General features: G+C 38.3%; 1 protein-coding gene across 4 annotated transcripts in view; it reads right to left on the bottom strand.

The window, feature by feature from the left end:
• The window catches only part of LOC138759532 (platelet-derived growth factor subunit A-like), a 75,059-nt gene that overhangs the window by 24,703 nt on the left and 36,535 nt on the right, over positions 1–13,821 (bottom strand). For all 4 annotated transcript variants that reach the window (XM_069930114.1, XM_069930115.1, XM_069930112.1 and 1 more), the window contains one exon: positions 9,463–9,583. In XM_069930114.1, the coding sequence (XP_069786215.1) occupies positions 9,463–9,583 (121 nt within the window). The remainder of the gene's footprint in view (positions 1–9,462; positions 9,584–13,821) is intronic.

Raw genomic sequence — 13,821 nt, 5'->3', positions numbered from 1 at the left:
TTTGTGAAACATTCTTTAAGCATACAGCTGAATAGAAATGTTAATTCGTGGAGCTATATCTTCTCTACATAATTTTAAATTGAGGCGTACAGCACGGTAATAAGCTCCTTTGGCCCATGAGCCCGCGCCGCCCAAATGCACCAATCGATTTACAACCTCTGCATATTTTGAATAGTGGGACGAAACCAGAGGAAACCCATGCAGATGTGGGAGAATGTACAAACTCCTTACAGACAGCACTGGATTCAAACCCAGGTCGCCGACACTGTAATAGCGTTGCACTAACATTAATAATGACACCACTTTGATCATCAGCCATTAATGTAAGATTTTATCCACCACCTAATTTGAGCATGCAATAATGGAGCTAAGCTTCCATTCTTATAAAAATATGAACAAAATTATTCCTAATAAAAGAGTAATTGTCAGCAGTTTTGAAACCATGAATAATACATATTATTTAATAGTTAACACACACCTTAAAGGATGAAACATTGGGAAAATGAAATGAAAGGACACAAAGGAATTCTAAATTGGCATCGTGTGCATCTAAAAATCAGGTTTAAAAGGACTGAAATCCCGTGATCTCAATCATATGCCTTTTCACATGTGAAGGGGTGATGCAACAGGGAAATTATGTTGGAGCAAATTGCACATTTTATGTCTCAACAATGTCATGGTTCAATTGCTCTGTGTTATTCAGATTTATTGCCTAATCCATTACTCCCTCACTGAGGCAGAGATTTCACAATAAACTTCAATTATTAATTATTGATACGGCAACAATACCACTACCAACTACATTTAATTCAAGTTTGATCATTCAAAATTTGATAATATCAGAAATCCCCTTGCACTTTGAAAAGGAACCGCAAAGATTTGCAAGGCTGTCAGTATTGTCTTAAATAAGATCATGATTGTGATTTCACTCCAAACTAATTCTCCTCACAGATGGTGAAACCACGCCAAAATGTTTAGGCCTGTCGGATTATTTCACTGTTCAGTTACAAATGGAACTCAACCAAGTGGTTTTTTTTTTCACTTGTCTAAAAGGGACAGCAGAGATTTTGTTTTTGGATTTACCATTGAAATATCTTGATTAAAAAAATTTAACATGAAAAACACTATAGATTGATTTTCAACTTTAACTTCATATACAGCAATGTTCCGCTTATTCAAAATACAATAAAAACCCCTTGGAATCCTGGATTTAAGCAACTGGTAAAAAAAAAGGAAAAAAATTAAAAGTTAAAATAAAATAAGTTAAAAAAAATGTTTAAAACTGTGTATGTTCTATAAAGTAAAACATAAACCTTTGGTGAAGATGGGAGCAGAGAGCTTTGTTGTGCTTTGCTCGTAGCAGCTGTTCAAATAAAATTTGAATAAAGAGCAGTAGCCATCATCAAGGATCCACGTCGCCCAGCACACACTCTGTTCTCCGTGCTATCATCAGGAAAGAGGTATATTTGCCACAAGATTCGCACCACCAGGTTCAGGAACAGCTGCTCCCCCTCCACCATCAGACTCCTCAATTACAAACTCAATCCGGGACTCATTTAAGGACTCTTACTTGGCACTTTATTGATTTTTAAAAATTCTCTCTCTATTGCACAGTTTGTAACATTTGTTGTCTGTTTACAGTTTTTTTTTGTTCACATGCATACGTAGTGAACAGGTTTTTTTTGCACTGCCAATAAGTGGTAATTCTGCTTCGCCAACAGAAAAAAGAATCTCAGGGTTGTATGTGGTCATGTATGTACTCTGACAATAAATCTAAAATCTGGCACAAGTCTTCACTCCATCGAGGACATCTACAAGAGGCGGTGTCTTAAAAAAGCAGCCTCTATCCTCATGGGCCCTGCCACCCAGGCCGTGCCCCCTTCACTCTGCCATCTGGAAAAGGGTACAGGAGCCTGATGATGGGCACTCAGCGGCACAAGGACAGCGTCTTCCCCTCTGCCATCAGATTCCTGAATGAACAATGAATCATAGACACTGCCTCACTTCATCTTTCTCTTGCACTATTTTTATTTATTTTGTAATGTTTGCTCTGTGACGCTGCCACAAAACAATGAATTTCGTGAAGTGTTTGTGACAATAAATTCAGATTCTGAAGCATCATTTAGGAGGGAAGATGAGCACTGATACCTTTATGGAACCATGAGAAGTACGAATTGGTCATGCGCACAGAAATGGAAGCTACAGAGAATGGATGATACTGGAAAAGGAGGGAAAGAGAGAAGCAGCTTTAGGTCATCTCACTCACTCCCTCCCAATCCGCTTCCCTCCTCAATGGTGATTAAGATCTTAGTGCAGAGCAACTGAATGTTGGAGGCCGTAATGGCGATGGGATGAACAGTGTAGGGCTGGGATATTGATAAGCCCCAGCCACTCATTATTCAGTGAATTATATAGTGTATGCTGACAAATGGTTTTGCCTGGCAGTCCCCAGACAGGAGCCATGTAACCTGCCTGCATACATTTATTTTGCTCTCTTCCCTGCCCCTCTCCCCCACCATTTTTGTTCGGGCACCTGCCTACATTCAACTCCTCCCCCTGCCATTTTATCTATGTGCCAGCCTACATTTAGTGGCACTATTGCACCCCCACCTCCTCCCTCACCCACCATTCAGGGCCCCAAAAGTCCTTTCAAGTGAAGCAGCACTTCACGTGTATCCCTGGGAGTTCTCTACTGCATCCGGTGCTCCCTTTGTTGCCTTCTCTACACCAGAGAGATTGGGTGCAGACTGGGAGATCGCTTCACTGGGCACACTCGCTCTGTCCACATCAGTGACAGGGATCTCCCAGTGGCTAACCGCTTAAATTCCACGCCCCACCCCCATGCTCACCTCTGCCCATGGTCTCATATACTATCCCACCAAGACCACTGTTAAACTGGAGGAACAACATTTGATTTCCCTTTTAGGCTCTCTCCAGCTGGATGGTATTAACATCGATTTTTCCAGTTTCTGCTAGCCAATGCACCATTCCCCCTCCATTCCCTTCCCCTTTGTCTTCTTTCCTCCAGCTCTCCACCCCATTCCCAGAGCCATCCCCCTTCCCCTCCCTTATCCTCCTGCCTGTGGAACTGTGCTCCTCCACCTAACCATTTTGTTCAGGTACTTGCCAACATTTTTTCATACCTGATGAAGGCTCAGGTCCAAACTGTTGCGTATGTATCTTCATAATTGTTATATTTGACCAACTGAGTTTCTCCAGCATTGTGTCTTTACTTCCCACCATGTGCACATTCTCAGACAAGCCATAGGGGGAAGTTGACAGGGTAAGTCCCTTTGTCATCCTCTCCATTCTTACTTATTTCTGCAGGCTTGGGGTCAGAAATTCCAAGGAAAATAAAGTTCAGCAAAAAAGGCAAATCAGGAAACCAAATAAAACAGTAATGCACATCATACGCCAACATATTCCAAACTCCAAACCTGAAACTTGCTTTAATGAGCCTCAACTTATCAGAGGTCATGCGGAGATATTTTACGGATGAGAATGCATTTTCCAAATGGGAATGAGGCTTGTGAATGCTAACACAACAGCTGCAAGTTCCAAACACCAGACATAAAATCTGTAGTTATAAATTACTTGGGAACCTCAAGCAAGACCTCCTGAAATTTGCCACAGTGTGTTTTTTTCTGTCTAGCAATTACAACAATCTCGACGAGCTTTCTTCCATGAATGGCCAAATCAAATTTGGAGTCTATGTTGTCCTATATCTTATATGTGAAGAGATCATCTCATCAGGACACTTTGTTCATTCACTGAACACCCAGCTGTTTGTCTTTATAACTAGCAAGATCAATTATCATATTTATTTACGGACACCACCAATGACTTGTGACTTGAGAATGACTGAAAGATTAAATCTGTTGTCCCGTTGTGGATGAATCTCACAGATCTCTGTGAGGCAGAGTTCCTCATCAAGTCAGACTTTTAACCTGGGAGCCATGATGGTCCAACATTGGTCATTACAAAGTTACTTATGTCAATCTTCAGACTGGCAAATACAGGATTATCTCTTGCTAGTATGTAATTTAGGAGTATGTTGTACCAGAGAGAAACATGGATTAAAAGTTCTGTGAATGTTATAAAATAACCTGCCATCAAATCTTCTGTGAATTCTATGATTCAAGGAACCTGAATGATTTAGATAAAGTAAAAACACACCATGCTGGAGAGACTCAGCAGGTCAAACAGTGTCCTTCACGTAGCAAAGGCAGAGATACAGAACTGACGTTTCGGGCTTGATCATCAGGTTAAGTGCTTTTGTCCTGGCACTTGCCACTGTAAACACTCACCAGAAAAAAACAATTCAAATAGAATCTGATACCAACCCTCCAAGACATAAAAGATTCAGAAGGTGCATACTTAAGCTTATTTCTGAACTGCATGTCCCTACCTATTATTCTAAAGGGCATCTGTATTCATTTAAATTGACACGATCCTTAAAGAGTAAAATACTTTAAATAGAATTCATTATCATTATAAATGTGTGAGTTACTGGGTAAAAACAGTAAATAGTTCTGACAAGAAATTGAGGTGAACAGGCTCAGCAGTGGGTCATGCTGCTCCGATTTTAGAAGGGCATTCTGGTGCGGTGAAAAGTAGTCTGCTTCCAAAATAATTTCACCATAGCATTTTCTTTGTATGTGTAATGGAAGATTTAAACCATGTTTTTTTTTACTTTTGCAGCCTTTGCTCCTGCAAGGCTGAGAACCTGCTTGTTTTTGGGAGTCAGCGGATGTGGGCTGGGTTCCGCCATGGGGCCCGGAGGTGCAGTTATCTGACAAAAGGACATCTGTGTACCAAGAACATTTAATCTTCTTGCTTGTTTTGGTCACAGACTGTCAGAGGCCTAGCCTTGATGCAAAATAAACCATTGTATTCAAGTGATAAGCTGAAAATTATATTATTCGTTAATAGCCTAGCCTGCTAGCTTGCTTGCTTATCTTTCTTGCTGTGCTGGGAATAGGTGCTTGAGTAAACAACTTTTGGGTAATATAAGCCATGGTCCCGCTGCTGAAGTTTGAGACTCTCCGAGAGGTGGCAACATCTCTCAGCAAGAAGAAGAACTTCTAGAGTCCAGCTAACATCCTGGTTGAGGGAGGTGGAGAAGGTGCTACCGGCGCCCCAACAAGCGTGCAGTCGTTGCCTCGCTTCGGCAGTTGGGACCAGTCCAGGCGTTGATAAGTATAATTGGGAAGGGCTTGCATATTGTAGTTTGATATCAGCTTTAGGATTTGTAATAAAGATTTGTGTAAACTGAAGTGCTCTTGGCGTGTGTGTCTATTTTCTTTCGGTAGCTCAAACACTGTGACCAATCTAAAACGAACAAAGTGAGAGGTACAAGTTTACCCAGGACTGTATGTTATTGTCCAAAGAGGCCAGAAAGATCAGGATAGTGAGTGTAAAATAATGTTGGTGCAGACAATCTTGTGTGTGTGTGTGTGTGTGTGTGTGTGTGTGTGTGTGTGTGTGTGTGTGTGTGTGTGTGTGTGTGTGTGTGTGTGTGTGTGTGTGTGTGTGTGTGTGTGATTCTGTCTGTGTAGGTTTATGGCAGCTGCAGCCCTCTGAAGGGATGTGACCTGAGGAACGATTAAATAGCCTTTACTTGATTGCAAATGTACAGCCTACAGAATTAAAAATTTTAGTCCAATGAAGATCATTGAACAGTGAATAAAAGCAACGAGCTGAGATTTTATTAAACTAAAAACACTGCATCGGGAACTACGGTCACCAGTCTTGGTATGCGTCACTAACAACAAGGCGAGAGTTTTATCAAGAGTCCAACAAGGTTTAACATACACAAGTGAAGAAATCTTTGCAAACCCATGAAGTCTGCAGCGAACATCATTGAGTTGATGGTGAAATGATTTTTATCTGTGCAGTCTTTGGTTTGATTGCTAGCGGATGCCTTGAAGTTTATTATAAACCATTTTATTATAGGATTGCTCTGATTAACATGAAACGCGGATATAGAATGGTGGTGTAATTCAGTGAGAGAGCAGCGTAGTGCGTGTGTCTAGAGCTACTAATAGATTGCTCAAGGGATCTAGGTTCAAATCTGATCTCTGCTAATTGCTTTGTGTGTGACTGCGCGGGTTTCTTCCAACATCCCAAATGTGTTGGGAGGTTAATTGATTTCTATACTGTAAATTACCTTTTGTGCAGGGTGATGCCAGGAGAAATTGTGGGTGGGGGGGGGGTGTGATTTGATGGATATGTGACAGAGAACAGACTATGAGTAGTGGAATGGACTAATGACGATCACGGGCCCAATGAGAGGAATGGACTCTACCCACACTGCCATAAATGTGAGAAGCACACACCATTACTGTTTACTCGGAGGAACTAGACGCAAATTCTAAAAGGTTTTTAAGATTGTGTCTTGTATGTGAAATTATGTTCAGTGCTTTGTAGATAATTAACAAATTATTCAATAAGCTAAAAGCAAGTGCTTATCTAAACTTCTCAGAATCAAAACAATGCAGAATGTTAATTCTCTCCATAACATCTCCATCATACATAGAACATGGTGGGGGAGGGTGGGGGTTCTCTGACAGGAGCACATTAGAAGGTTCATGAAGTAAATCAGCCTTGTGGGTCTATTGATACATGTAAGCTGGGTTTACGAAAAGTGTTTTTGCTGTAATAACTAACTACTGGGATATTTGTATAAAAAATAATAAATTCCTGCTGAAACACTGCACAAAAATTTTATAGACAGTCATTTTGGTGTCACCCCCTTTGATGGTATCACCTGCCGCAGTCCGCACCCCCCCCTAGTGACACCAGTGCCACTGATGTCCACCTCTTGCTTGTTAACCTGTACTCCTCCCTCTGCCCTTTCCTCCTTCCTCTCCTCCCCTTTGATTCTGGCTCCTACCTGCTTTCCTGACAAAGGGTTCAGGCCCAAGATGTCGGTGATACTTTGCTCCCTATAGATGCTGCAAGACCTGTTGAATTTCTCCAGCACATTAGTGTATTGCTCTGGATTTATGGTCAGAGTGTGCTTTTAAGAATAATGTGAGGGTGTGTTTAGATTTTTACAGAGAATAGGCACGCCAGTGTGTTGATGTTAAAATCTCACCACCGTGCGTGCTTTCTCATGTAGAGTTTTCCTGTTGCGTTTATTTTTTCCACAACCATTAACAAATGGGTACAGCTTCTCCACTTGTGTAGAACACCTTCAGTAATAAATATATAGTCACTGAGGCTGAAGATTATAACCTATTTTTTTCTTACCATCTGTTCCTCAGCAACATTTAATTATAAAAACAGAATTAAAGAAGAGGCATAAAAGAATTTGCACCATTCAGGGCAAGAAGCTACATTTTCAGACCACAATCAAACATGACTAGTTTAAATAGTAGTGATTACCTCAAATTGAATAAACTCAGAACCAATAAAAAACAACTTCTATTTGGGGGATGTTAGACTCGTTCATGCAGTAACGAACATAAAATCAATTAAATGTGTACTTTTATCCAGGTGGAATGGAATAATTTTCAAATAAAATCAGAGAAAGCTGAAGTTACTGAGCAGATAAAGAGAGAAACAGTTATTGTCTCAGATCGTATGTCCAGAACTGCAGAAAAATTCCAGCATTATCTATTTACATTTCAGATTTCCAGTGTCTGCATTTTGCTCACTTTTGTCATACATTTCATGTTCACTGTCCATTAGGCAGTCTAATCACTCAGCTGAACACTCAATTCTCATCTTCCAGACTGTTGTTTTTATGCATTAGATGTTACTTGTTAAATCCTGTGGGTGATTCCTGTACAGGAGGTGGATGATTAAAAGGCCGACACTGCTATTTTTCCCCCTTCGAGTTCTACTCTCTGACTTGAGGCGAGAAATTGAATTGTGTGTGTGTGATGCCAGCACCAACCTCAACCTCTCCTTGAAAGAAATTCATCAAACGAAATGTAACTTCACTTTCTTTTTTTGGCTCCTATCAAGTCAAATACACTAATTGTAATTCTCCAATAGATGAATCAGTATATTGTGAATTGCAACAAAAATAGCAGAAATTCATTTGTTTTCAGTGTCCTGAACAGTTCCCACTCGGAACGATTAATTCTGTGACTTTGCTCTATTCCAAGACAATGGCCTATGAATATAATTACATGCACAATTCATGAAGGGCCTGTCCTCTCTTGATTTTTTTCAGTGTTGTTCCCAGATGCATCATATGCTGCTCAGGAAATTGACAACAGTTCCCACCAAAGTGTTGATAATATAAGTTGGTCATCATACCGCACCACACCACTCAACACTTTCTGCATAAGGGTTTTGAAAAGCTTTTCTTGGAAGTAAGATTTTTTACAGCTGATTACGCTCCTCACAGATATGAAAACCATCAATTTTCACTGCTTTTAAAACAGGAAAACCACAACATCTGCTTCTGAGTGGCTGGGAAACCTATAAATCCAGTAGAACACCAGATTTCCCAACCACCAACAGACACAAACAGCCCCCAACACTTGACACCCCTGAGTTACCCACATGATGTTAATCAGACTATCCCTCTGGTTTCCATGTCCTGCAACATTTCTTTCCACACCAATAGAATGTTGTCTGCACCACCGCCGTGTGTTGTGGGCCAAGGATATTGAGATCCTTTTATCTCATTTTAACAGCAGATCCTCCACTGATCGCTATGGCTACGCTCTCTCAAATAAAAGATAGTGTTCTCTTCACTTAGACCATCAACAAAATAATTCAAGCCACTAATTATAGATTACATTACATTGCTTCAAATGTTATAATGCAATAATCTGGTCCACCAGCTTAATGGTGTCCATTATTCCCCATGAAACTCCTTCCATTGACTTCTCTACAACATCAATATATCATTTTATCCCATTTTCCCTCTCACATGCTCATCTAACTAGCTTTTAAATGCAATCATGTGCTTCCCCTCAACTACATTATATGATAGCTGGATCCTCAGTCTCATTCCTCCCTCAGTAAAGAAATTACCCTGAATTGCTTCTAGAATTTATTACCGACTAATATGGACCCTCGAGTTGACCCCACCAAAATGCTGGAAACATTTTCCTTTTCTATCCTTTGGATGATTTGCCTAATTTGCAGTAAAAGTCCTAAAATTCAGACTGCTCAGGGATTGGGTCTGTTTGGATTTTCGGGATTCTCAGGCAGTACATCTGTGGCGCTTTTGCAACGCACGTACTCATGCAATGTACACACACAATGCATACAAAAGCCAAGAGTTTTCTGGAGCCCGGATTCACAGGTTGTCCGGATTTCAGGTGATATTTTCCGAGAAGTTCAGATCTGGATTTTCAGACTTTTGCTGTTTCATATCTTCTACCAAGTCTCAGCCCTCTCCTCCCACAGAAAAGCATCATAGCTGGTTCAGTATCTTGAGAGCTTCATCTTCTAAGTTCTCAATTATCATTGATAGCATTTCTGAAGGCCACTGACCTTTAGCCTCAACACCCAAGAGGTTTTCTAGATCACCAATATTTTGAATGTCTGCTTGTGCAATCATCTTCAGGACATCATCTGGGAGACCATCCTCTTTGTTTGGGCTTTTTGGGACATCCTGTTAGAGAAAAGACAAAGTGATAAATAAATGTTAAGCCCATAGTATGATTTTCGTTAAGTATACATTGGATGTCAGTGATTCAATCTTTAGAACTTAAAAGCAAAAGAGATGGGAGAACAAGGACATTCCAGATACCAAATAATACATAATAAAATGAACCAATGAGTAGGAACTTTGAGTATCTCTCTGTTAAAGCTTTGTGCTGCAAACCATGCGATAAATAAAAGACAAAGTCCTCTGAACTTTCCCACGTGATGTATGAATTGCATCCTTCGCCAATGATCAACAGCATTGGAATATCCTGAATCTAAAATTCTTAGAAAGAAATAACATCAATTTCCTCAAAAACCCATAGAGATCACAGCCAATTTCTGCGTTACATCTGCCGTAGGAAATTATATCAGCCACAACCAGGAACTTGAGCATCTCCTTCCTGAATGTTTGCAGGAAATCTGAATTTGCTACATAATTAGCAACTTTAGCATGGGTCTTGGGTCTGCAGCAAAAAGCCTTCTGCATCCAGCCTCTATCTATCTTTTTTTTATTTTTTTTTTATTTTTCACACTATAAACCACACTGACCAAGATACATACAGACATTTTTTTCTCTTGAACATATACAGTGTCATTTTCTCCCCCCTCCCTTCCCTCCCTCCCCCACCCCCTTCCCATTTATTTGAAGTTCAATCTATGAGATACATTAAACCCGTTCAACAATGTTGTCACTTAATAAAAATAAACAAGAAATTTTACTGAGTCAGTTCTTTTCGTTGTCTTCTCCTTCTGTCATTTTAGGTGGTGGAAGTCCATGGTAGGATTTCTCTATTGTATTTCATGTATGGCTCCCATATTTGTTCGAATATTGTGATGTTATTTCTTAAATTATATGTTATTTTTTCTAATGGAATACATTTATTTATTTCTATGTACCATTGTTGTATTCTCAAGTTGTCTTCTAATTTCCAGGTTGACATAATACATTTTTTTGCTACAGCTAGGGCTATCATAACAAATCTTTTTTGTGCTCCATCCAAATCGAGTCAAAATTCTTTATTTCTTATATTACTTAGGAGGAAGATCTCTGGGTTTTTTGGTATATTGCTTTTGGTGATTTTATTTAATATCTGGTTTAGATCTTCCCAAAAATTTTTCACTTTCTCACATGTCCAAATTGCATGAATTGTTGTTCCCGTTTCCTTTTTACAGCAAAAACATCTGTCTGATACTGTTGGGTCCCATTTATTTAACTTTTGAGGTGTGATGTATAGCCTGTGTATCCAGTTATTTTGTATCTTGCGTAACCTCGTGTTTATTGTATTTCTCATAGTTCCGGAGCATAGCTTTTCCCATGTTTCATTCTTTATCTTTATGTTTAGATCTTGTTCCCATTTTTGTTTAGGTTTACCGTTTGTTTCCTCGTTCTCCTTTTCTTGCAGTTTGATATACATGTTTGTTATAAATTTTTAAATTATCATTGTGTCTGTAATCACATATTCAAAATTGCTTCCTTCTGGTAACCTCAGTCTGTTTCCCATTTTGTCCTTCAAGTAGGTTTTCAGATGGTGGTATGCAAACATTGTATCGTGAGTCATATTATATTTATCCTTCATTTGTTCAAAGGATAATAATTTATTCCCTGAAAAACAATTTTCTATTCTTTTGATCCCTTTTCTCTCCCATTCTCTGAAGGAAAGGTGATTAGTTGATTTTGCGTCAATATTAGTTTTGGTAGTTGGTAATTTGTTTTATTCCTTTCTACGTGAATCTTCTTCCAAATGTTGAGCAGATGATGCAATACCGGTGAATTCCTAAGTTGAACCAATTTTTCATCCGATTTATATAGTATACGTTCAGGTATCTTCTCCCCTATTTTATCTAGTTCTAATCTGGTCCAATCTGGTTTTTCCCTTGTTTGATAAAAATCTGATAGGTATCTTAATTGTGCACCTCTATAATAATTCTTAAAGTTTGGTAGTTGTAAGCCTCCTTGTTTGTACTATTCTGTTAATTTATCTAGTGCTATCCTCGGTTTCCCCCTTTTCCATAAGAATTTCCTTATTATTTTCTTTAGCTCCTTGAAGAATTTCTCTGTTAGGTGAATTGGTAATGACTGAAATAGGTATTGTATCCTTGGGAAGATGTTCATTTTAATACAGTTTATCCTTCCTATCAGTGTTAGTGGTAAGTCTTTCCAATGCTCTAAGTCGTCTTGTAATTTTTTCATTAATGGATGATAATTTAGTTTATATAGATGGCCGAGATTTTTATTTAGTTGCATACCTAGGTATCGCATTGCTGGTGTTTGCCATCTAAATGGTGATTCTTTCTTAAACTTTGTGAAATCCGCATTATTCATTGGCATTGCTTCATTTTTATTTGCGTTGATCTTGTACCCCGATACTTCTCCATATTCCTTCAATTTCCTATGTAATTCTTTTATTAATATTTCTGGTTCTGTTAAGTATATTATAACGTCATCTGCAAATAGACTGATTTTATATTCCTTCTCTTTTATTTTTATCCCTCATTTTATTTTCTGTTCTTATCAGTTCTGCTAGTGGTTCAATGGCTAACGCGAACAGTGAGGGAGATAGTGGACATCCCTGCCTTGTTGATCTGCTTAAGTTAAATTGTTTTGATATATATCCATTTACTGTCACTTTCGCCAATGGCCCCTTATATAATGCTTTAATCCAATTAATATATTTCTCTGGTAGGCTGAATTTTTGTAGTATTTTGAATAAATAATTCCATTCTACTCTGTCAAAGGCCTTCTCTGCGTCTAAAGCAACCGCTACTGTTGGAGTTTTATTTCCTTCTACTGCATGAATTAAGTTAACAAATTTACAGATATTGTCCGTTATTTGTCTTTTTTTAATAAATCCAGTTTGGTCTAGATTTACTATTTTTGGTACATAGTCGGTCAATCTGTTTGCTAATAGTTTAGCTATTATCTTATAATCTGTGTTAAGTAGAGATATTGGTCTATATGATGCTGGTGTTAGTGGATCTTTCCCCGTCTTTGGTATTACTGTAATTATTGCTGTTTTGCATGAATCTGGTATGTTTTGTGTTTTATCAGTCTGGTTGATTACTTCCAGGAGGGGAGGAATTAATAAGTCTTTAAATGTTTTATAGAATTCTATTGGGAGTCCATCCTCTCCTGGTGTTTTATTGTTTTGTAGTTTTTTTAATATCTCCTGTAATTCTTCTATTTCAAATGGTTTTATTAATTTATTTTGCTCCTCTGTTTGTAATTTCGGTAGTTCAATTTTAGTTAGAAATTCATCTATTTTGTCTTCTTTCCCTTTGTTTTCAGTTTGATATAGTTGTTCATAGAATTCCCTGAAGTTTTCATTGATCTCCATTGGATTACATGTAATTTGTTTGTCCTTTTTCCTTAATGCCAATACCATTCTTTTAGTTTGTTCTATCTTAAGCTGCCACGCTAGGATTTTGTGCGTTTTTTCTCCTAGCTCATAGTATTTCTGTTTTGTCTTCATTAAGTTCTTCTCCACCTTATATGTTTGTAGTGTTTCATATTTTAATTTTTTATCTGCCAATTCTCTTCTTTTAGTTGTATCTTCCTTTATTGCTAATTATTTTTCTGTATTTGTTATTTCTCTTTCCAACTGTTCTGTTTCCCGATTGTAGTCCTTCTTCATCTTAGTTACATAACTTATTATTTGCCCTCTGATGAACGCTTTCATTACGTCCCATAGTATAAACTTATCTTTCACTGATTCCGTACTTATTTCAAAGTACATTTTAATTTGTCGTTCAATTAATTCTCTAAAATCCAGTCTTTTAAGAAGCATGGTGTTTAATCTCCATCTATACATTCTTGGTGGGATGTCCTCTAGCTCTATTGCCAATTACAGGGGTGAGTGATCCGATAATAGTCTAGCTTTATATTCCATTTTCCTAACTCTCCCTTGAATGTGGGCTGATAACAGGAATAGGTCTATCCTTGAGTATGTTTTGTGTCTACCCAAATAATATGAATATTCCTTTTCCTTTGGGTGTTGTTTCCTCCATATATCCAAAAGTTGCATTTCTTGCATCGATTTAATTTTAAATTTGGTTACTTTGTTCTTTCTGTTAGTTTTTTTTTCCAGTTTTATCCATGTTTGAGTCCAAATTAAGGTTAAAATCCCCTCCTATTAGTATGTTTCCTTGCGTATCTGCTATCTTCAAAAAGATATCTTGCATAAATTTTTGATCTTCTTCATTAGG

Source organism: Narcine bancroftii, chromosome 3, assembly GCF_036971445.1.
Source record: "Narcine bancroftii isolate sNarBan1 chromosome 3, sNarBan1.hap1, whole genome shotgun sequence".
NCBI classification, from domain to species: Eukaryota; Metazoa; Chordata; class Chondrichthyes; order Torpediniformes; family Narcinidae; genus Narcine; species Narcine bancroftii.
Note: the sequence above shows the minus strand (reverse complement) of the source record. Positions and strands in the feature narration are given on the sequence as shown.